This window comes from Lygodium microphyllum, chromosome 14 (assembly GCF_053477565.2).
Source record: "Lygodium microphyllum isolate KBCC chromosome 14, Lygodium_microphyllum_v1.1.10, whole genome shotgun sequence".
Taxonomy (NCBI): domain Eukaryota; kingdom Viridiplantae; phylum Streptophyta; class Polypodiopsida; order Schizaeales; family Lygodiaceae; genus Lygodium; species Lygodium microphyllum.
The window spans coordinates 66,215,555-66,241,187 of record NC_141148.1 but is presented as its reverse complement, the minus strand read 5'-3'; the positions used below and the strand labels follow the sequence as shown (position 1 = coordinate 66,241,187).

The 25,633-nt window shown below is 42.4% G+C and overlaps 1 protein-coding gene across 1 annotated transcript; it reads left to right on the top strand.

Annotated features, from left to right (window-relative positions):
- The first annotated feature begins 21,694 nt into the window (after positions 1 to 21,694).
- LOC148025683 (uncharacterized) lies at positions 21,695 to 25,190 on the top strand. The gene is made up of 5 exons (XM_087692005.1): positions 21,695 to 22,841; positions 22,920 to 22,987; positions 23,071 to 23,565; positions 23,664 to 24,051; positions 24,136 to 25,190. The coding sequence occupies exons 1-5, from the start codon at positions 21,695 to 21,697 to the stop codon at positions 25,188 to 25,190; spliced, it is 3,153 nt and encodes a 1,050-aa protein (XP_087548131.1).
- The last annotated feature ends 443 nt before the right edge of the window (positions 25,191 to 25,633 follow it).

Here is a 25,633-nt window from a genome sequence, read left to right as displayed (position 1 = left end):
CAAGAACCAACTAGTTTGTTGTTTCTCCCCCTCCCTCTCTTTATCTTTTTAAGTTTTTATTTCTTTGTTTTTGTTTCTTTTCCTCCATCCCTCCATTTCTTTATTTTCTCTCTCCCCTCTATATTTCTATTTTTCTCCCTCCCCAACTCTTTGTTTCTATTTCTTTCTCTCTATCCCTTCATCTCTCTATTTTTCTCTTCCCCCTCTCTCTAACTCTTTGTTTCTCTACCCCCCCCCCTCTCTCTCTCTCTCTCTCTCTCTCTCTCTCTCTCTCTCTCTCTCTCTCTCTCTCTCTCTCTCTCTCTCTCTCTCTCTCTCTCTCTCTCTCTCTCTCTCTCTCTCTCCCCTTGTTTCCCTCCCTTCCTCTCTTTGTCTCTCTCTGTCCCTTCATCTCTTTATTTCTCTCACTCCCTCCCTTTACCTCTCTCTTTTCTCCCTCTATTTGTTTCTCTCTCCCCCTCTCTCTCCCTCTCTCTCAATGCATCTCTTTACAAATAAGAACATAAAGAAAAGAGAAGAAAATACACAAAAAAAGAGGAGAAACAATGCACCTACCTCAAGGTCTCAAAGAAGAAACCCTTTGCTTTCATGACTTCCATCCCTTTTCTCCTTCGCACTCCTCTCCTCTTGCCTTGCAAAAGGTGGCGGTGATTATATATATATATATATATATCTCTCTCTCACAAAGCTTCAAGCTCTCTACCCCCTCTCTCTTTTGTTAGTTTTCATTTTGTTGCACTTAAAATGCCGCGCTCAAGTTTTCCGCCCTGTTTTTTCCCAAAATTCTATCGCTATTGGCATTGCTATCTGTATTGCAAAAAGCATTGCTGTTAGGATGCCAATATCAATGCTTATTGGGATGATTTTTGCATTGCAGATATAACAACACAACCAATTTTTATCAGAAGTGACCGTCAGTATGTCTTCATGCCCTTGTACTAATACTCTATTAAAAGGTGAAAGAAAATAGAAGAACTCACTGATTTGTATGAATTAACTATGTTTATCTGTTGTGGACATATTAAAGCAAGTCAATTTGGGTATTTTTTTAGCATTCTATCATCTTGGAAAAGGACTATTAAATCTCTAGTTGGTATTTGTAGGATCATGAGTGTACATTATGAGGTAATATATAGTAATATTAGCACATTGAAACATGTGTGAACTAACACTAGAGCTACTAAATAGGAGAAAAATAATGATTGGGTTTCTAGTTTATTTAGAATGCTAGACTTTGATGGTAGAAAGAAATAGGGAATTGCCCAAAGGTCCTTGTGTGAATCACACATAGCTAAATTGACAAGATTGGTGTGCCCAATGGCTAGCTAAAATAAGTAAACATAACCTATGAGCATTAAATTGTGAGATTTTGATATTGATGTATGATTAAATTGATATTGTTGGTAGCCCATAAAAGGCAAACCAACAACTCAAATTATTAAAATTCAGTAGGTTTAAAACCTATGGTATAAAATCCATTCTTTTAAGAAAAAGGGCATAGATCCTTAGTAAGTTAGAAGTAGTTAAGCATTGTTATCTTGGACATCGATAACAAGTGGTTAAAAATAATAACACATGTAAAACATATTGGAAGGCAAGGTTCTAATCTTCTTCTTTTATATGGATGCAGATATAGTTTTTAACATTATGATACCAATGGTGACTGCTTGTAGCTGACAAAGGGCCCCTAACATTGTTGTTGGAAGACATGCTTATTTCCTTTTTTGAGAACTTCTTGAGTTTACTTTGATATCAATAAATTTAGACTTATGATCTGAGATTCAGCAGCATACACACAAAGTTCAATGCGAATTCTTATTTTGAATTTTTGTATACTTCTTATTTATATATGGTTCAATAATGTGAAAGGGAAATTTTCATCAAACACACACCCTAGTAATCCCTGGGTAGCTACGCTACCACCATATATATCTAAGAATTTTGTATACATCACACCACACACATATATATTTAGATACTACACATGATTTTTAGTCTTTGGTTAAGCTAGGCTATAACACTACTCTCACTTAACTTGAGCCTCCCTCCATTGCAATATAGTTAGTGCTCACATGTTTCAAAGCCGAGACTTCCACAAGAAACTTCTAGATTTTGAAACAAGAGCCTTAGCATAGCAATCCTTATTTTCTCTTAAAGTAGAATCTATAAATGACTAGGTTTCTTGATTAGTCAAAGTATGCAAGGAACTCAATGCAATTGTAGAGCTTCTTACTAGATTATTGATTTCATTCCACAACATAAATTGCAAAGATGCCTATGAGCTAGAGTTTTATGTCTTATCACTCCCATGTATAGTCCATAAGATATATCAAGTTAATGGACTCCCATTAATCCCACTTCCTTCTAATGGCATTGAATCTCAAGATTTCTTTCTTATAGACCTTGATCTTCTTGACCCAAAAGAAGAGAAAAATACCTCGTCTCTCATTGGAATGGTAGGCAAAAATGATACAAACACGATTGTTCCCCCAGGGGCAGTACCCTTTTCCCCCTTAGACAATTGGAATTGGAATCTATCAGACTTGAATAAAAGTTATGGGATTTTGAAGTAATCAACCATTGTAGCCTCTTTATAATCTAGTCTCTAGCCTTGATTTGTAGCCTGACACAAGAAGCTATTGACATGTGTAGATCCTATGCCATACAAGCAAGATAGTTATTATCATCACATTTCCCATTTGATCTTCACTTAGTCTAGTTATCTAAACTTGATACCAACAACACAAGCCAACATCTCATTGCACGTACTAAAGAAACATTGAACTCACATAAGATTGCCAAACTGAAAAAGTTCTTAAAGAATTGTTGGAATACATTTAGGCCTTTTATCAAATGCCAATGTGGATCATCAAGCATGCCATGTTCATAATCCATTATATGGGTGGACCGTTCACTCTAGTATGTATTCCAAAATCTTCCTTAATTCTTACCCTTCTCATTTGGACCTACCCAAGTTTTTGCTTTCATCAAATGGGTGTCGACTTTATACTAGAACCAGTCAAGAACTTGTATTATGCACCACCAACCACATCCCTTCTTCCTAAATTAATCAATATTCTAGCAACAAACATTATGGAGTTGATGTTAAGGCTGAAAAAAGAAGATATTGGAAACAACAATATTTTCCTCAGGATCATCAAGCAGAGGATCATTATCCAACAAGAAACCAAGACAATATAGGGGCTACCAAGGCATTGGAATACTCTGAGAATTTTGAAAATGTAAGATTTCTAAAAGAACCAACAAACTTTTCGAGTTTCATAGATTGAAGAAAAGAAGTAGAAGGTTCATTCATGTTAGATTTGATAACAAAGGATCTGATTATATCAAACCAAAGGAAGTTTTTTGTGAAATGGTAACTAATTTTGGTCTAAAACGTAGTATAATGATGAACAGGTTGCAATAGGGTGGGGATGTACTAGCAATGTTACCAAAGTTGTCTACAGACCTAGGGAGGTAATTTAGGATCCTTTTAATATTTCAGAGGGATTGCAATAAATCCAAAATATTTCAACCTTTCTATAGGGAAATTGAGGATTTTGATACTCATGTGATTACTAAAGTGTTGAGAGTGGAAAAAGATTGAAATTTTGACTGATTTTTGTTGTTTTTGGTGGACTAAATGATTGATACGGTATGATTCTTGATTGATTTTAGAATTATTTGGAATGATTTGGATAGGTTTGGATTGATTTTGATAGCTTATGATATTTTTTTATGAAGATATATTGATGTGATAGGTTTTGATGATGTTCTGATAGCTTGTGTATGATCCTGTTTGAGCCTGTTGAGCTTCTATTTTTTTATTTTATTTTGCTTTGTTTGTTTAAGTAAGTGACATTGGGATTTTGAACGATGAATTTTGAGGTTGTATGATAGCTTATTGAGTGATTTATGATGGGTGGTTTATTTGGTTTTAGTTGAGCTGAATGTTTGCTGTTTATTAGTTGCCGTTGAACCTTTGTAGACCTTCTGTAGAGCTTTTGTTCTTGCTTTGTTCCTATTCTATAGATCTTTTGTAAGTGTTCTGTAATATGAGGGTGTACTTTGGAAAAATTTTCTAACTTTTGGAAAGGATAAATCTAAGTTCAAAAGAGCTAAAAAAAATGGAAGAAGTAGCTGTTAAAGGCTAAAGAGAAGACTGAAGTGAAGTGATAGTGATGAGCTATGAAGAGACACTGTAGTGGCTGTGGTGACCTTTCATACCTCCCACACCTCTTGGAAGGGGCATCCACGACCTAAGAAGGATTATTATGAGTGATTATTGAGTATTGTAGTGAGGAGATGATGTACTATTGATTGAGAGAGAAAGAGAGAGTTAGAGATAGCCAATTCTATACAAAACAATGTATCTATTTATGAGAGATTGAAAGAGAAAACTATGAATACAATGAAGATGAATCATATGTGATTTCTTTCCATTAAAAAGTGGTGTATTCTTTTGTGTTCTTGTTTGTGTTGATGGATTCTATGAAGATATTGAAGATTATGGTTGATTCTATTAAATCTGTGGGAGATATCTACTATGATGTTGCATGAAGATTTGTTATTTTCCTTGTTGTGGTTCTCTAAAGAATGAAACAAAAGCTTGTTGATGTTAGAAAATAGATTTTCTTGCAGAGTAGAAACCCCTTTTCCTTGGTATTCCTCTTGGGGCTCCATGTTTTTGGCGCACAGCTGGGGAAACTTGCCATCAACAAGCATCAGAAGAGGCTGAAAATGAAGGAAATGGCATTGCCAAGAAGATAAGAATTCAATGGATGTTTGCAAACTTCCTTCTTCCACTGAAGAGTTGGAGATTCTTATTGCCAAAGCCACTTTCTACAAGAAGTTCATCCCATAATGGAGGAAACACATTACCATCATGATGCAACCTCTATGTGGCGGACTATTTCCTCTTTCAAGCAACAGAGACATGCATCTTGGTGGCAAATTGTTTGGGAACAAACTGAAGTGCAGAAACATAGAGAATGACCATCTATGGAAGATTTGGCATTCATTGAGAAGTTTCTTGACATCATCAAGTGGGATATCCTGAAGAAGCTTCAGGAGTCATGGTCAGTGGAGATTCACAAAAACAAGAAAGAAAAGAGTTGGAATTTGTTCATGGATGCTCAATAGCAGGATACGTGGGATGCTTGGTGTTCTAACAATCTTCTGTTTGTCCAACTGGCAACCCATTAGAAGTTGGTGGATAGAGTATTCTTCACAATATACACTATTGAACCCGTCAAAAGTTGGCATTATTATGATGATGACACAACAACGATCCTCAGAAGAATGAGTTTTGATACCTTCGAAACAGAATACCTCCCTCTTTGTAGTGGTTTGAAAGTTAAATTCAGAGACAGAGAAGAACTAAGTAGAAGAGATGTTGGCCAGGGAGTCCTCTAGAGACTAAAGCCCCTTTGATTCTATTCTATTGAGTACAGACCAACTGGTTTTAGCAAACCCTCTAATGAATGACGCAATTAAGAGGCAAGCACTAGAATGAGTACAGAGGTACGTGAGAAGAGAGAAGCCAAGAATCAAGGCCGAGAATGAGCTTGCAGCAGAAACCTCGTTTGACGCCATAAAAACACTCTTTACAGAAGTCCCCATGGCAACTCAAGGTCCCTTCCTAGCTAGATTCATCTTATAAATATTGATGACAGACCAGCAAATGTAGTCCCATTGCCAATTTTTAAGGGAGAGTACAATGAAGACCCTGATCTTCATGTAGCAGAGTTTATGGTAGCACGTGTGGCTAACAATGCCAGAACCCTCGAACACTGGTTAGCAATATTCCTTGCCACTTTCAAGGGCATGGCATTTCAATGGTATGAGAACAAGCAACATAAACTTTTGTCACATATGGGATGACATAAAGTTGGCCTTTCTCATTAAATTCAGGCGTGAAGGTTTTGAAGAGCGGATGCGAGAAGAGTTCATGAACCTGAGTCAGTCCTCTGGAGAAAGAGTAGAAGCTTATGTCTTGCGAATGGAATCCATCCTAAAGAGATGGACCAATCATCATTTGGATGAAGGCATTTAGAAAGGAGTGTTCCTCATAGGCCTATAACCAAAAGTTCACAAGTTCGTGAAATTGAGAAGACCAGTCAATCTGCAAGCTGTAATGGAAGGTGTAAGACTGTATGATGAAGTTGAAGCAAGGTTGTCAATGACCTCAGGAAGAGGAGTCTTACCTCCTCCCATGCCATGAATGGTATACCCACCAAATACAGTCCTAGGGACAGTTCCCTACCCCTACCCCCAGATGCAAATAGTGCCGCTTTACAATGCATCACCTAATCCACAATGGCCACAGATGACAATGCCTCAAATGATGGCTCAACCGCAATAGTAGTGGTCTCAAATAGTTCCTCCAATGGCAGCTCAACAACAGTGAAATCCTACCCACTGGAATCAACAACCCCTAGTCTCAATAGGAGCTCTGAATCAAAATCAGAAAAGAGGGCCCTCTGGATCAACCCAACCCATGTATACAGTAATTAGAGAGGCTTTCCAAAACCCTACTACAAGTACTCAAGGAGGTGAAAATCTAAAGGATTACCTGTCGAATTCAGTGGCAAGTATTAAGAAAGAGCTTATGAATGTGATTACAGATGCTGAAGGTGAATACTACCAATATATTCACTCCTGTGGGAGGGAGAGATGTGATACATTCTAATACATGGTGCGGAAAGTGCCATCAAGCGGGACATCTAGCCATTGAATGTACCCAAGAAACAACCATTCCTGGAGCCTTCTGTTCATATTGTTTGAGAAAGAACCATACAAAAGATATTTTCTCTCTAAAAGAGATGCACGAACAAAGAAAGAAAGATGAAGATGCAAGATTCAACTTGCTGGAATCCAAAATGACAATGAAGGACATTGGACCAAAGCCTAGGGAGTTTGGTCCTAATTTTGGTCCAAGGTGTCAAGATTGTGGGAGAGAAGGAAGGAGTTTCACTTGTAGCTTTCTTGCTTGCACAATGGGGGAATACACATACAGGTGAAGGCTGAAAATAGTTTTCCTCTTCTTAGTTGTGTAAGACACAAGAACTCTAGTACAAGGAAATAGAAGAACCCTATATATGGGTCTCAAACCAAACTCAACTAACTAAGGTGGCATACTAACTGAGCCAGGAACTAGAGTAGATAAGGATAGCTGTCATGTAGCTATTATTCATGGGCGGTGTACCAACCGCATCTGCAACTGACACGTCGGTGACATAAATGTATAACAGTCACCCTGGGATATCACGAGTGGAGCTCGATATCTCAACACTCCCCCTCAAGCTCAATCCCAATTCCTACACACCAAGCAGGTCTCTGAACTTGCGCAGCTTCTCTGTGCCCAATGCCTTCATAAATATGTCAGCTACCTGATCCTCTGTGCTGACATAAATTAGATCAATAAGACCTAGTAAAACCCTCTCCCGCACATAGTGATAATGCACCTCAATGTGCTTTGTTCTAGCATGATAGACTGGGTTATTTGCCAAGTGTATACTACTCATGTTGTCACAATAAATGACAACTGGCCCATTTATAGACTGATGCATATCATAAAGTAGCTTATGCAACCAAGCTACCTCACATGCAGCCATTGCTGCACCCCTGTACTGAGCCTCTGTGCTCGACAAGGCAACTGTAGGCTGTTTCTTGCTGCTCCAAGTGACTGCAGCACTCCCAAAAGAGAACACATATCCACTGGTAGATCATCTATCACAAATACTACCAGCCCAATCAGCATCAGTGTATCCATGCAACTGTATCTGAACCCTAGTCTCATAAAGTAGTCCATACTGCAATGTGGACTTCACATACCTGAGTATGCGTCTAGCCGCATCCAAATGCGGTTTCCTTGGAGCCTGCATAAACTGACTTACCAATCCAACAGCATAGCTTAAATTTGGCCTGATAATAGTCATATAAATCAAACTTCCTACTATGTGTCTGTACATAGTAGGGTCTTCGAGAAGCTCACCTGCATCTGCGCTCAACTTCACATTCTGCTCCAAAGGAATTGAAATAGGCTTACAGCCTGTCATCCCATATTTGGACAACATGTCCAATCCATACTGCCTCTGCAAGAGCTGTATCCCACTTGGTGATCTAATCACCTCAATGCCCAAGAAATAACGCAGCTCTCCCAAATCCTTCATCTCAAACTTCTGCTTCAATAGCATTTTCACATGAAGGATATCTTCATCACTGTCACCTGTCATAATCAAATCATCAACATAAATGACAAGTAGCATAATATCTTTCTTTGTTTTTCTCACATAAAGTGAGAAGTCTGCCTTGGAAATCTGAAAGCCAATAGTGATAAGATATTGACCTATCTTGTCAGACCATGCTCTAGGTGCTTGCTTCAAGCCATACAATGCTTTCTTCAACCTGCAAACAAACTCAGGATGAACAGCATGCACATAACTTGGTGGCTGCTCCATATAGACCTCTTCTTGCAAATCACTATGCAAGAAGGCATTCTTTACATCCATCTAATGTAAAGACCATTCCTTTGATGCAGCCATAGCAATGACTGCTCTTACGGTTGCCATCCTTGCAACCGGACTGAATGTTTCTTCATAGTCAATGCCATATGTTTGTGCATACCCCTTGACTACTAATCTTGCCTTGTATCTGTTCACAGAACCATCTGCATTGTGCTTCACCTTATAAACCCACTTACAGCCAATTGCATTCTTACCTTTAGGCAAAGGTACCAATTCCCATGTAGCATTTGCTTCCAAGGCATCCATTTCTTCATCCATGGCTTTCTCCCATTTTTCTTTTCCCATGGCTTGCTCAAAAGAAGTGGGTTTTGGTTCCTGTATCACTTTGACCATATATGCATAGTGAATGGCTGTAAATCCATCATATTTCAGCCTATCCACAGGACACCTAGCTCTGGTAGACCTGCGCAAAGTAGGTTCACTCCAAGGTGCCCTCAAAACATCCCTGGTCTTCCTTACTCCAAGTGTAACAATAGAAGGAATACCAACTCATCATCAATGCTCTATTCTGAGCCACTGGATTCACCATCCACATAAGAGTGACCTGCATTCACATCAAACATGGGCTGATCTACCTTCTCTTTTCCTTTTCGTGATACCTGAATACCACTATCTGCATTGCTTTGAGAAGATTCTCCTGATCTCAATCTGCCTGTCCATGGCGAAGAATGTGAACCACTGCTAGAAGACGTTCCAAGTCCACTAATATTTTGTGACTGCTGCTGTGAATTCTGTGCAGCATTACCATTTTGTGCATCTACATCATCAATCACATTTACTGGTTTATACCAGCTACTCATCTCATCAAAAACAACATCTCTGCTCACTGTAAACTTACGAGTAGAAGGGTTATAGCATCTATACCCTTTCTACTCTGTAAAGAGTAACCAATAAAGATACACTTCTCAGCTTTTGGATCCAACTTGGATCTCAACTCATCTGGCACATGAACATAGGCAATGCAGCCAAAAATCTTCAAATGAGAAATATCTGGTTTCCTACCAGTATACCTCTCCTCTGGAGTCATCCCATGTATTGCTGCAGTGGGAGTCCTGTTCATTATGTAGACTGCTGTAGCAACTGCTTCAGCCCAATAAAAATTTGGCAGGTCTTTTTCATTGAGCATGGCACGAGATACCTCTCCAATATGCCTGTTTTTCCTTTCTGCAATTCCATTTTGTTGTGGGGTATGACTGCATGAATATTGTTGCTTTATGCCATGCTCCTGCAGGAACCTTGCAAACTCATTTGAGAGGTACTCTCCCCCTCCATCTGACCTTAGGCATTTTATTTGTAGGCCTGTTTCTTTTTCAACCATAGCTTTAAGAGTTTTGAAATGCCCAAAAACTTCACTTTTCTTGTTCATAAAATACACCCAAACTTTTCTGCTATAGTCATCAATAAAAGTGACAAAATAATGACAGCCTCCAAGAGATGCAGCTTTAGTAGTCCACACATCAGAGTGGATTAATTCCAATGGCTTCTTACTCTCTTGAAAATGTCTAGGAAATGGTTTCCTTACCTGTTTTCCAAATTGACAGGCTTCACATATCTTATGCATTTCTGCAACCTTAAATTTTGGCAATCCTGCAATAATATTTTGGGCCTGCATTGATTTAAGTTGATGTACATTAACATGACCAATGCGTTTATGCTAGATATCAATATCTGCAACTACACCGGTCCCATGTGCAAACATTGCTGCACTTAATTGAGACATGTCTGCATCCAACGTAAACATTCTGCCCTTCTTCTTTCCTTTTGCTATCAAGCAACCTTTATTTTTCATATCCTCAACAAAGCATCCATGAGGATTAAATCTAACCTGCAAGCCCTGCTCAACCATTTGACCAACAGAAACCAGATTCTTGGTGATATTCGGGACATGAAATACATCGGACATGTATTTCTTTTTCCCATCCTGCATAGACAAAGGAATTTTTCCAATCTGCACAATAGGATGTGCAGTATCATCACCAGTCTCTATAAATCTTGGTTTTTCCATTTTCCTTGCATCCTCCATCCATTCTGCATGACCTGTCATGTGGTTTGATGCACCTGAGTCAACATACCACACATCGTTGCTTTCTTCTGCACTTGTCACAGAATTGTTCATGTGCTGCACCATAAACAAATGCTCATTTCTCTCATCACCCTGTCTACTAAAAGATGCATAATTCCATTGTTGCAATTTCCCATTCATGATATCATTCTACTTTTTATAGCAGTCTTTAGCCATATGACCCATTTTACCACAGTAGTAGCATTCAACATTGTTGTTTGCATTTTGGCCTCTTTGCCATCCACCACGACCTCTTTGGCTCCCCCTGCCTCTAGAGTTACCACATCCTCCTCCATAGGACAGGTTTTCTTGAGTTTGCTGCATATTCTGATTTCTACCACGGCCTCCAAATCTACCTCTGCCTCTACCTCTTCCAGCATTTGAGTAGAAGACAGCTTCTTTTGAAGTTCCTCCTGAAGAAGATGCACCACCATTTCTCTGCTCCTCAGAAATTAGAAGAGCAATCAACTCCTCAAAATCAGGAAATCTTTCACGAACTGAAATGGATGTCCGAAACTGTGCATAATTCTTTTCTAGACCATTCAAGGTCACAGAAACTAAATCATCATCTTCCACTGGCGACCCAATGGAAGCAAGCGCATCTGCAATCTTCTTCACCTTCATGTGGTAGTCATTGATGCTCATACTTTCTCTTTGCACATTATGCAACTCTTGCTTGAGCTGCATTTTCCTGGCTTGCGTATTTGTACTATACATTTTTGACAAAGTATCCCATGCCTCCTTTGGCGTACTTGTATCCTGAATATGCACAATCATAGAGTCTGAAATACCGATAGATAGCCAGTACATAACTTTCCTGGCTCTCTCATGCCATGCTTTGAATGCTTGCATTTGCTGTTGATTGGGAACATCAGGAAAACTGGTTCTTCTTCATTTCCTGCAACAAATTCCCAATATCCTTTTCCCATAAGGAAATTCATCATTCTAAACTTCCATGCTTGGTAGTTGTTCTTATCAAGCTTTTCAGTTACAATCTGTGAAAGAGAATCAGACGCCATTACAGAATACTGCAAAAAATTCTGTCACTGCAGAGAACACAGCTTCACCCTCACAAGGGCAAATCTGCAAAACTGACGAAAGTGGTATTTAACCACACAGTCACTTCCTAGTGACGATTTTGCATCAACAAGCAACAAGGATGATTCTGTAACTCCCAATGTCTCTATGCATAGGCATACGATGCAATTTCTACAGTAACTTTTCACCGACCTGTAGAACAGGGCTGCACAGCATAAAACTAGGCCTTTTCCTGAGTGCGTGCAGAAAACTTCCGCCTTCAAAACAGGCCCCGAAATGGCCTCAAATAAAAAAAACAGGGTCGCCACAGGCTAAAGCCCTCTCCCGCAGCATATACTGCCCTGTTGCTTCACCGCGAAGGGTGTCTCAACCTGAGACAATGCACTCTTGCGATTTCCAGTTGTGCTACCTGCAGAGATCTGCTCCCAAAACAGAAAATGAAAGCAACACTGCTCCTCTTACCAGAACACCGCGAGCTTGGCTTGCTTTCTTGAGCTCCTTACCACGAACAAGGCTCTGATACCATGTCAAGATTGTGGGAGAGAAGGAAGGAGTTTCACTTGTAGCTTTCTTACTTGCACAATGGGAGAATACACACACAGGTGGAGGCTGAAAATAGTTTTCCTCTTCTTAGTTGTGTAAGCCACAAGAACTCTAGTACAAGAAAATAGAAGAACCCTATATATGGGTCTCAAACCAAACTCAACTAACTAAGGTGGCATACTAACTGAGCCACGAACTAGAGTAGATAAGGATAGCTATCATGTAGCTATTATTCATGGGCGGTGTACCAACCGCATCTGCAACTGACACATTGGTGACATAAATGCACAACGGTCACCCTGGGATATCACGAGTGGAGCTCGATATCTCAACACAAGGAGGTTTCCCTCTCAAAGTTACAAAGGACGATAGTCTACTGGCGGTGGTCAGAGATCAGAGGTGGAATGTTACACATGTGGAGAAAAGGATCATAACTCACCAAAGTGTCCAAACCCTAGAAGAGTTGTGGATTACAAGCCCTTATGCAGTCGATGCAAAGAAGAAGCCCTTATGAAATCTACTTCTGATACCCAACAAAAGACCCAAGAACCTACTTCCAATTTGGTAGAATTGGAAGTGACAGCAATAACACGAGCAAAGAAAGGAGAACCCATAGTTCCAAAAGAGAATGTTCCTTTTGCCAGGACTGTGAAGTTCAACCTTCCTCAGGATAAGCAGAACAATACAATCTAGAACAATGTAGTACAGAGCCACAGAGAGCTACAGAGATAGTTGCAAAGACAAGACCAGAGGTCTAGCAAATAGAGGATATAGAAGTACTCCTCATGAAGAAGAAGCACAGATGTTGCCACTCCTAGAAGAAAAATGGAAGATAAAAGTGGGCATGGCCCCACTTTCCAATCGATTGGAAAAGCCTGTGGATCCTATCAAAGAGTATGATTTGGTCAAAGACCTAGACACCTTTAAACCAAACTTAACCTTCTGACAGTTGGTGATGCTGTCTCCCAGTTGCCGAAAAAGATTTAAAAGCATCTTGACAAGAAGAAGTGGCCTAAGGATTTCTCCCTCAACAACAACAAAGTCCAATAGAGCCTCAGAACCCATGAAGGAAGTAGATGTGGCTAACACCTTCCTGGATCCTGAAACCCCAAAGATTGGTATATGGATTGAAGGGTGCTTTATTTTAGATGCATTGATTGATGGAGGCTCATCAGTAAACATAATGACGGATGTGACAATGAAGGATCTAGGCTTGCAAGGAATGTAACCTACACAGTGGCTTATCAGATTGGCAGACCAAAGCAGAATCAAACTGTTGGGCATCCTCCCATATATAAAAACAACCCTTCCAGCAGGAAGAAACTATTGGCTCACATATTTGGTGGTCAAAACAAATTATTATGTGACCTCATACCCTCTACTGTTGGGAAGACCTTGGTTTTCGAAGCAAAAGTAAGGACGGACTGGTTCAAAAGAGCCAGAGACAGAGGCATAAGCAAAAGTAGACACAGAGACGGAGGACATGTTCTTCTCTACAGAGCCTCTACAGAAGTAGAGACAGAGCCTCCAGAGGAAGAGGATGAAAATGATGAGAAAGAAGAAGAAGTAGGTTATGGAAGTGCAATTGAAGAAGTTCCTCTGAGAGCGGACGATCTTGTTGATGTCTCTACATAGACCTTAGAGGCTGAGGATCTTGGGGTGTTGGATGGAATGACTATGGTTCCATTTGGGTTGACCAATGGACCACAAAGTATGTAAAATCTACATAAGCAATGGATCAAAGGCATAAAACTTAAATTCACCAGTGGCTCCTGTCGCCCTGACCATCCATTCTGGAGAAAAGATGATGATGATGCCCCTTGTCAACAGAAGCCAGAGCCATCAGAGCCACGGCTTACAGAAGGTCCGTGCTATGTGACATTCCTAGATGCATCCTCTGAAGATGAATCCCTAAGTCCAGAAGAAATTACCACTTAAACAGAAGCAAACAAAGCTCTGATATCCTTGCAGCAGTCCCAATAGACAAATGAGTCATCTGTTCAAAAGGAGGACACTAGTTCCAGTGGAACATTAGAGGAAGAAACTACTCCCTTGAAGGAGTCAGACCTCTATCCAGAAGTAGTCCACGGGACCTTCATCAGAGAAGTGGAAGGTGAGAAGCAGTTGACATTTGTTGATGCAGATGGCATTGAACGCCACTTGAAAGTGAAAAGCAGTCTCCTTGAAAATGAGCTAGTGGCCCTATATGACCTTCTAAAAGATAACTTAGACGTGTTTGCTTGGTGATACAAAGATCTAATGGGAATTGAACCTACAGTCTGTCAACATCACATTGACCTTGAACCAGATGCCAAACCAGTAAGGCAACATCAGCGGCGGTGAATGAACCCGAACTACTCAGCCTTGGTGAAGACATATTTGCTGAAGCTTCTAGAGGCCGAGTTCATCTACCTAGTTGCAAACAGTGAATGGGAAGCTTCACATTTGTGTGGACTTCACATCTGTGTGCCTAAGAAGAATGGGAAGCTTCGCATCAGTGTGGACTTTTGCAAGTTGAATTCCAAAACTAAGAAGGATCACTTCCCTATCTCTTTCACAAATCATATGTTGGACACAGTAGTAGGCCATGAGTTCTATTCCCTCTTGGATGGATTCAGTGGATACAACCAAGTCCAAATCACAGAAGAGGACCAATCCAAAACAACCTTCACCACAGAATGGGGGACCTATCCCTACAGGGTAATGCCATTTGGGCTCTGCAATGCCCCAACTACTTTCCAGAGAGTGATGATGGCCGCATTCTGGAACCATCTGCATGATTTCATTGAGGTATACTTGGATGATTTTTGTGTTTTCAATTTGTTATGTAAACACTAGGGACACTTGTAGCAATGCTTTCAAGAGTATGGGATCTCCCTCAATCCCAAAAAATGAATATTTAGTGTATCTTTGGGATTCTTGCTAGGCCACATCGTCTCTGCACAAGGGATAGCACCGGGCAAAGATTGAGAAGATTGCAGCACTAACATCACCAATAAACCTCAAGCAATTGAGAGGATTTCTTAGCCATATGGGCTACTACTATAGAAGATTCATTGCACATTTTGCAACCAAGTCAGCCCCTCTGCACAAGCTCCTAAGGAAAGATGCGGATTTCCTTTGGACTAATAACTATGAAGAAGACTTCAATACCCTAAAACAATGCCTCATCAGAGCACCCATCCTACAGCCTCTTGACTCGACAAAGGAGTTCCATGTGCACACAAATGCATCGGTTGAAGGACTAGGCACTATCTTATGCCAGAAGGGCTCTTCCAAGTTGGATCAACCAATGTATTATGCAATATGAAAGGTCACTGATAGAGAACGGAACTACATAGTGACAGAGCTTGAGTGCTTGGCAATGGTCCGGACCCTCAAACTGCAAAAGAGGAGCAGGATGATCTGGACCTCCCTAATGCTTCCTTATTCTTGGTTGAGACTGTAATTCCCTAGTATGCAGACATAGCCAACCTCCTGGAAACTCCACAGTACCCCTCTGGCCTCTCTAGTAGAGACAAGAACAAGCTTCTGTTGGAATCAGCCCCTACACCTTGCTAGGCGGTGCATTGTACAAGAAGGGAAAAGATGAAGTGTTGTAGGAGATGAGATGGGGATTGTTCTCAAGGCTTGTCATGATGAGCCATGTGGAGGACACTTTGCAGGAGAAGCAACATCTAGAAAGGCTTTGCTTGCAGGATACTGGTGGTGGCCAACCCTCTATAAAGATGCCTATGACTACTGCAAGAGATGCGATGCTTGTCAAAGAATGGGAAAACCCACCAAAACAAGTGCCATGCCATTGCAGCCTATTCTTTCCCTAAAGCCATTCGAGAAGTGGGGCATTGACTTTGTGGGCCCGATCGACCCTCCCACCAAAAGAAAGAAGAATCAATACATCCTGGTATATGCATTGACTATATCGCCAAGTGGTGTGAAGCTAAAGCTCTGAAGCAGGATGATGGCAACAACATAGCTCTGTTCATGTATGAAAACGTCATCACCTTTTTTGGCAGTTCCCTAGAGCTTGTCAATGATAGAGATACCCACTTCCTTAACAAAATCATGGAAGAATTGACAGAACTGTATAAGATCTTCTATTTCAAGTCCACCCCTTATTACTCCAGAGCCAATGGCCAAGTTGAAGTCACCAATCGCATCCTTTGCTCGATCCTGACAAGGACGATTGCCACACATCACCGTGAATGGGATGATCAACTTACAGTGGCCCTTTGGGCATACAGAACCTCCTATAAGGAAGCTATAGGACAAACTCCTTTCCAGTTGGTGTATGGAATAGAAGCCATCTTTTTTGTTGAACTCGAGCTACCCTCTTTGTGCGTGGCTATCCATGAACACTTGGGAGATGATGAGTCCCTACAACGCCATCTTTCGCATTTGGAGTGTCTTGATGAGATCCGCAAGATGGCCCTACATTGCATGGAAGACACACAATCTCGCAGAAAGGCCTATCATGATAGCTTCATCATGCAGAAGGAGTTCAAAGAAGGTGATCTCGTCTTGGCCTATGATTCCCGATTTCCAGGCAAGCTCCAACAATGTTGGATGGGCCCTTACCAAGTACTTGTTGTCAACCCAAATGGTTCTGTCCAAGTGTAAGCCGTCAACGCTTTTGAGGATCCCTTTCTGATTAATGGCTATCACCTGAAGAAGTAATTCCCTCCATGGGGATCTTGACAATCACAGTCAACCTACCCTTTCCCTTTTGGACGTCAAACTGTCCTTCTCCTCATGCTCCTGATAGCCCTTATGACCTTCCTCATGAGGCGGTCTTGTTTTGCTGGCCCCTCCTAGACACCTCCCAACCTTACTCTATTCTCCTCTTGTGTGATCCGGCAGTGATGATGAGGATGGTCCTGACACATGATATTTCTACTATTCTCTTTATTAAAGAAAAAAAGATAATATATCGCTCATGGGAGAAAAGGACTTAGGTCCCTATCATGCAGACCTATTCTTCGAGAAAAGGTGGAAACACCCTCAGGAGTAGGAAAGAAGAAAAGAAAAAAGAAAAAGAGAGAGAGAGAGAGAGAAAAAAACAAACTGCTATGGGAGAAAAGGAAGCAATTCCCTGTCATAGCAGGTCTCGTTCCAAGAAAAGGTAGTATACACCCTTGGGCGGGAAGCTAGTTGTGGAAAAGGTGGTAATATCCCACAATTCAAGATAGCTAACTCACCAGCAGAACTTCTTCAGATATGATTCCAAGCCACCTCCCTTGGTGCGTTGTACCTGCAACTTCATCAAATCATCTGATCCCTTCAATAGACGCTCTCTTTTCCAACCCACTTGAAGTATCAGACGTATTGGCTACCTCCTTGGGTACGCCTCATCTTCAACATCCTGATGATAATAATAGGCAAAGCGATATTCATCCACAACCCCTTGAGTGATGCGAGCTTTCATCCTAACAGGATGGGCTGTGAGTATGGTCTACCCTTTGTATCTATCAATGAGTGTGAGACAAAGGGTGGGGTGAGTGACTAGTCCTTTCCCTTTACATTTACCAGAGAGGTGCGATGTGTGAATGGAGTGTTGCACACATGGGTTGGGCCTCTCAATGCACAAAGCACGATCTATTTATGTGCATTGCACTATAAGGCTCCCTGGCCTTCCTTCTCGCACCGTATGCCAACACCGAGCAAGATGCATAGTTGCACCATCAATTGCGTACAAGGCATACAACCTTCACACATGTGACTGTGGAAATTATATCAATGGGTGTAAGGAACGTGCTGCCCTCTTGTATTCATCAACATAATTTGAGATAGAGGGGGGATAGAGTGTGACTAGGGTGTCCTCTATCAATTCCTAAGAGGTGAGGATTGAGGGATGTTACGACAATTGGAGTTGGGTACGTTCTCGTTTCCCTATGCACACATGGGATGAGTCTTTGCCACCATCATAGGCCACATCACCCTGTTCTATACACTACACGACAAGGCTTCCTGGCCTTTCTTCTCACACAATATGTTGACACTAGGTGGAACGCACAAATGCCCCATCAATTGTGCACACTGGCATACTCCCTCCAAATCGTTTTTCCCTTGTTCAATTCTAAACCGGACATGAGTTATGGGATTTCATGCTTATTCATTGAGCGATGTGTATCATGGGGCGAGCAACTGTTCTATCATCCTCCTGAGTGCCCATGAGCTGAGAGTTCTATTCTTTGTCATCGACACTTGAATTGATAGACTTTACCAACAAAGCTACCTCCCTGGGTGCTATTGCATGGTCCCTACCATACTGGAGTATTCTGTGGCGAGCCCTGGTACCTCCTACTAACGGCTCCGTGCTTCCTGCATCAACAACGACGGTTCCCTTCAACCATCTATGAAATGGGCCAAGTGTTCATAAGCCTACCTTTCTGTTTACAAGTGCATGTTTTGTCTTAAGTATGGGGACATCCACGTCCAGTCGGTTGACAAGAATCTACCCTAGCCGCTAAGGTCTTAAGTGTGGGAATGCGTCCTTGCGCGTCTGCTGTGGATACCCCTTGCATATGTCATTAACCAATTGTGCGTGTCTACCACATACTAGTTCTACCCTGCAAGGGTCCCTTCCCCACGCACCCACCCTAGTACCCCCTGTCATCGAGGCCGTTTCCTTTGCGGTTGCTTTTATTGCATATTTTTTTTCCTTTTCTATGTGAACACACCCTACGTTCACCAAACTCCCAATCCAACCTTATAGCCATGTTCCTTCCTTCAAATGCCACACTTTTCCTTTTTACATCCCCTTGTTTCGGCTTACTATTTTTGAGTTATTAATTTTTGACACTTTTCCCGCACCATTGGATGTATTTCCATAAGAACGTGTCCTTATCTCCTGAATATAGCGATTTAACATACCAGCCCTGTCCTATACCTTCCCTTGATCATTTTTTCTTTTAACCGCATGTTATTCCGATGTATGGTTTGCCCGTAATTAATTTTTGCGTGGTTTTGTGCATTTTTCGCGTACGTTTTTGACATTTTTCCATGTGAACCTACCCTATTTTCATGGGCCTTCCATTTTGATTGGATAGGCCCATCCAACACACCTTCATACACATTTTATCTTTTTTCTCCACCCTGTTCCGACCCCTGAATTTTTTGTTCTTAAATTTTTAAATGCCTTTTTGTGCATCTTTCTTGCCTTTTTCTCCTGTGCATGCCCCCTGACCCCCCAAAAATGCATTCCAACATGATCGTCTTGTGCCACACTGTTGTTTAGACATTCTTCCTTTTTATTGCCCTTCGTTTCGGTGCTCGGATCTTCTTATATTAATTTTCGCGTAACATTTCGGGGGTGATTTTTTGGTTTTTTCCTAATGAATGGGTCTTATCTTTTTCGAAGCTGTATTCTGACATGATAAGCCTATCCGGCATGACTTTTCACACAATTTTCCTTTTTCCCGCACTTCATTTCGACAATCGGATTTTCCAATATTAATTTTCATGTGCATATTTGCACTTGATTTTTGCATTTTTCCCATGTGAACGCCTTGAATTGTTCTCGGACACCCCGTTGCACTTTTTTGTTGTCTTTCCCTCAACTTTTGGCACAATTTTTCTTTTCACAACATTTCGTTCTGGCGCACTGTTTGGGTTTTATGTATTTTTCCGTCCATTTGCACCTGTCATGTCTCTCGCATCGCGCGTGACCGCCCGTTTTTTCGATTTTTAATCATGACATCTCGTTCGTCGTGTCCTCCGGCACTTGTGCCGCCATCCCGACCCTCATTGCTTGCCGTCCCCGCAAATTTTTTTAACCCTTGCCCTGCACACACGTGCGAGACAGGGGCATCACTCCATTTTTTTTCTTTATTTTTTTGATTTTAAAAAAAACAAAAAACCCATTAAAAACAAAAAAATAAACAACGATTTTGAACAAAAAAAAAAACCCAACCACCCGAGTCCCTCCCCTTCTCCCCTCTCTCTCTATTTCTTTCTTTCTCTCTCTCCCCCTCTCTTTCTCTCTCCCCGACTCCCTCTCCCTGTGTAGCTTCTCCCCCCCTCCTCCTCTTCCCTCCATCTCCTCCTTCCCCTTGTTCCCCTTCCTTTCTGCCATTCCCTCCTCCTCCTCCCCTGCCCTTCTTCTTCTCCTCCCTCCCTCCTCCTCCTCCTCCTCTCTTCCTTCTCCCACTCTCCTCCCGTAGCCCTTCCCTCCTAGCCGCCTGTCGCCAATTGCCCCTGTCGCTGAGGCTACTACCACTCGTCCCCCTGGAGCCTCCCACCGCCATGCCAACGCTGCCGCTTTGGGCGCCACCACGCGTCCCCCTAGAGCCTCCCACCGCCATGCCGATGCTATTGCTTTGGGCGCCGCCACCACTCTTGTGGAGCCTCCCACACCGGCCGCCGGAAGCCACTGTTGCTGAGGCCACTTCCACCCGTCCCCCTGGAGTCTCCCACTGCCGTGCCCACGCTGCCGCTGTAGATGCCGCCACTCGCCCTTGTGGAGCCTCCAGTGCTGCCAATGTCCGTTGTCCTAGTCCCCTGCTGCCGCCCTTTCATTGTGCCGCCCTTGTCCGCCTCCTGACGCATCGCCATGCCATGTGGCTGCACCGCCCGCCCTGGGTCACTGCCCCCCACCTTCTGCCCGCCGGCTCCTCGTGCCTGCGCCGCCCGCCACCTGCACAATCCTGCCCGCCCATTCCCCTCCCTAACCGCCCACCCCATTACCCCTAACCCCCCACCCCACTAAACCCACCCCCCCCCCCCCCCCTCAGCACTATCTCCCACGGGGTCTTTATGACCTCGGGGAGTTGGGATCAACGGCTCACGTTGATCCCGAAAAAAGGCTCGCATCAGAGCCGCTACTTTATGCAGAAGTAAACCCATCCAGATTAACAAAACCCAACCAGCAAATAGAAACCCAACCAGCCGGAAACTTGGATCTGACAGAGCAACGGCGTCTCGAAATTCGGGGATGTTCACTGCCACATGCAAAAGTAAACCCATCCAGGACTATAAATGCACCGCCAGTCGTTGAAATTGATGGCATGGGCTGGCAGTAAGAGATAGTAGATTCTGCGGGGCCCACTATCTCTGATACGTATTTTTGAATCGTGGACTACAAGTAAACCCAGCCATTAAAGTAAACCCAGCCATTGAAGTAAACTGTGTTGACCTGGTACCGAAAGCCGAAAAGCTCTCGGTATTACCCACAGGAAAATTCTGCACGCAGGGCGCATTCGTGTGCTGTTGTGAACCGAGGTTGGATGCCCATATTCCAAGCGCATACAAGCTCCACTACAAAGGTTTGAGGTTTGTAGGTTGGATACCCATATTCCAAGCGCATACAAGCGCATACACGCATTCGTGTGCTGTTGTGAACCGAGGTTGGATGCCCATATTCCATACAAAGGTTTGAGGTTCATATTACGATTTCTTGGTCATGACTTCCACTACAAGGTGCATATCTCTCTCTCTTTCTTCCTCTCATATTTGCATTGGATGCATTGTGGCATTGGAATGATGTTTTGGTGATATATACGTATGTAGTCAACACGCATGGATTATGGAAAGCGACATTGAGATCGATGATCTCGACACGGATGAAGAGACATTAGATGGATCATCAAGCGACGAGGTTGAGATGCTTGATTTCTTAAGTGGAGACAATGATTCAGCACCACAAGAAATCACTAACAATGCACCAAGCCCAACTACCTATACCTCATCGAAGTACTTCTCTTTTAATAGAGAGACTTACAGCTTGATGGTTAGTGATTTGAGCGGGCAGAAGGCCATCACATTGGAGGTGCTCAAGCAACTCCACAGGAGGGAGTTGCTCGACTTGAAGAAGTGGAGAAGAATCAGAGAAGGTCTTTGCATTGGTAGAAATGGTGATGGATACATTACATTGGCCTTGAAATCGGAGCCATCATTGCGCATTGCATGTATAGAGGAGTGGGAGAGCATATTCCTTGAAAATCACATAAACAAGGTTACAGGTGCTCACGAGGGTATCAATGTCACAATTGATTCCATCAAATCCACGTGGTGTACTGACTTGAGAAGGCATGGCATTCCTCTTGCGTATGTGAGAGATCTCATCAGTGGGTGTACTTGCAAGGTGTTCACAAGGCCCCGTGGTTATAAAGGCCCATTGTTCGTTCATGGGAAGGTTCAAGAAAGAAGAGCACCCATCTTGGAGTTTACTGTAGATAGATCTCTTGTTGAGCGGAGGCTTCAAGAAATCATGCTTGAACACAATGTTAGGTTGGGCAAGGTTCGCTCAACCAAAAAGCATGGTTTAGGGAAGACAATAGTGGAATATGCATGTCATCGAAGTGGTAGAGCAACTCGAAAGGGCTCCCAAATCCGCAGGTTGCGAACGTCGAAGAAATGTGGTTGCCCTTTCAAGGTGCAAATCGAGTACAAAGACGATCTCCATGATGTCACTATACGAGTCCATGGACCACACGAGGGTCATGTACCTGGATCTCGTGCCGACTTGTATCACTTGCCGGTGCATCCAACTGTGATTGATTGTTGCAAGGATGACCTGTTTGACGTTGGGACATGTCGGCACGTTGCGAAGATGAGCCTTAGCAAGGAGCGGTTTCATTTGAAAAATGCCTCTCCATTGGATCGTGTCATTTATAGGTTCTTCATGATACCAAGGGAGGTACAGACACTATCATATCAAATTCGAACTGAAGGTATGCTACCTTCTAAGCCTCTGTCTATGGTACTAGGTTGCTTTGAGCGTCAATGTTCTATGTGTCATCCTATTGCAGGCAAACTTTCGAAGGATGATTGGATGGCAATGTATTTGGAGGCTCTCCGTCTACGAGATCAAAACAAGGTATTTGACATATTCTCATAAATGTTTATAAGCTGTGAAAATTAGTACATCTATTTGATACTATCATCTACATGGTCTTTTAGGTACTCTATTGCCAACCATACAATCCTCATGCCATAGAGGACAAGGACAAACCATTCGTACTGATAGTCCAGGACGAATGGATGTTGCAAATGAGTAAGAGGTTCTCAAATAACAATGCTTGGGCAATCGACAGCACATTCAAGACCAATGTGTTTGGTCTTCCGCTTTATGCGGCGGTTTTACCAAACCAACATGGGGTGGGTATCCCTATTTGGTTTATGCTATGCACTAGTGACAATGGGTCAAACCAAGAGATTATGGCTTTGCAAATCACCATGAGACTAGTCCTCTCTAGGATGGGAGATATTCGCCCTGCTGCCCTGGTGATTGATAAGTCCCAGCCAGAGCTGGAGGCGCTCTCGAAGGTTGTTCTGGAAGACCCTCATTGTTGGACCACTGACCACCTTGGTGGCAACAAACGTCAACGAGCATGCCATATTATTCTATGTTGGTTCCACACAAAGAAAGCATGGGTTGAAAATCTCTTGCCACAGGTACACCTTTTCAATACCATTTTACTTTTAAGCATTGCCTTTTTGTGAGTTCCATGAGCTTGACAGTGAGTACTTTACATGTTCTTGCGTGAATCAAGGTCCCTACAAATGAGCGCGATCATGTGTATGCCTCTTTATCCAATCTTATGCATTGCCCTACAGAGTCGCAGTTTGATGATATGTTTGAGCAATTGCTTCATCGTTATTCCGCTCATCCAAATGTGGTCCGATACGTTACCCATTGGTGTGGGAAAGATTGTATTTGGCGTGCAAGATGGCCCAAGTTTGGTCGCATGTTTCCACATGGCAATGTCGACACAACAAACCTCATCGAGAGACTTTGGCAATATATCAAGTACACTCTACTTGATGCTAGGATCAACAGGTCCATTTTGGATCTGCTGCACGCCCTTGTTGGTGACTCATCGTCGGGTTCTAGAATGGGTGGATCGGCTTTGGAGTTTTTCAAGCAAAAGCAAGAGATAGGTAATGTGGTCAATTTCCTTTCTATTTGCACATTTGACCTTTCCTTAAAACGCATTGTTGTCTTATACATGTTTTTTATGCCAGCTGATTCTGAGCGCTTCAAAGTCTATGGGTCAAGCAAGAGTCATACGGCTAGATTGGCAGTAGGGGAGAAGATTCTTCAGCGGTATGAGCAAGATCCCTCCTCTCTTCAAGTCATTAACGAGGGGACCATGTTGTTTAAAATAGCAAGCACCACCCAACATGCAAAATGGTATCATGTAAGTGTACAATCAAACTACTGTGATTGCCCTGATTGGTCGGCTGACTGTAAACATCTTCATGGTTTGAGGCTCATCTTGAAGAGCTATTTTCCTCACCTTCATGAGGTTCTCCCCATCATCGATAGTGCGCATGTCTTTGACGACATAAAGGAAAGACCAGGTGGCGATAAAATCACAGGATTGGAGAGATCATCTTCCGATGGTGGCGTGCAGGAAGGGGAACTCGTGTCCTCCATCGCAGACTTTAGAGACCTCCTTCAAAGGATCGAGGATGGGATTCCATCCTACACAGCGGCACAGATGGATGCTTGTATGCGCCAACTGGAAAGTGCTAAAGAGTCTCTTGTTCACATGTTCACACCACAGGAGATTGACATGCCTAAAAGGGGCGGGATCTATCAGATCCAGGAAAATGTGACACAGATGCGCCTAGGGCATGGCAAGGATCATCGTCATCGTCCAAATGAGAGGGGGGAGTCCTCATCACAACCCAAGCATCCATCTATTACAGGCGTGTTAAGGCGCAAGCATCAACGAGGGAGGGGTCGTGTAAGGTTTAGCCCAAAACTGCGGATATATTGTCCTCATTGCTGCACCAAAACATTTTTGGTGGACCCTCTCGCAGTGTATTCATGCAATACTTGCCATGCACTACTCCCTCTATCCCTGCGGTATGCTCCTCATCCAGCGGATTCTATCTTGATCGGCAAGGCGGTGCGATTGTATGGTGAGTCTTACATTGGCACTTGTCGTATTTTGTATTGCACCTACAACAGTGAGAATGAGGAGCGACAGTTTTCTCTCTCGTTCCCTGATGGGTCCACGATCACAGAAGTCTTGGCATCTAGGTTCAGAATGTTTGTACTGTACACATGATTCTCCATCTAATGGATAACGTTCTCCTGGATTTTATCTTGCTCTATTTGCTGGAATTAGCTAGTTTTTATGGTGGTGTTTTGGATTTTATGGTAGTGTCGTATTGGATAATTATATGATTTTACTATTTAGAAATTAGTGTGTATATTTGGCAACACATCCAACAGGTTATTTCTCATCACTACATGTTCATGTAATCCAGATGTGACATGCTCTCATATTTAAAGAGTTGCGCAAATATTGATAGCTTAAGTTAGTAATGATGGGTGCATTGTTGGGAAGCATAGTTGACACATGTGATAAAGCAAGTTGAACCACACATCCCATGGAATAATGTAACGCAATACTATGGTGCAATGAAATCATGAGATTAGTGACATTAAATCGTGAGATTAGTAACATTGAATCATTGGTGACTACACAACCAAATAAGAAAATGTTTA

What these genes read in the sequence shown, in the direction of transcription:
- LOC148025683 (XM_087692005.1), top strand. Translation starts at nt 21,695, where the DNA reads ATGGAAAGCGACATTGAGATCGATGATCTCGACACGGATGAAGAGACA. An exon ending in ATATCAAATTCGAACTGAAG is followed by an intron (nt 22,842 to 22,919) that starts GTATGCTACCTT and finishes ATCCTATTGCAG; the next exon opens with GCAAACTTTCGAAGGATGAT. An exon ending in GTCTACGAGATCAAAACAAG is followed by an intron (nt 22,988 to 23,070) that starts GTATTTGACATA and finishes ATGGTCTTTTAG; the next exon opens with GTACTCTATTGCCAACCATA.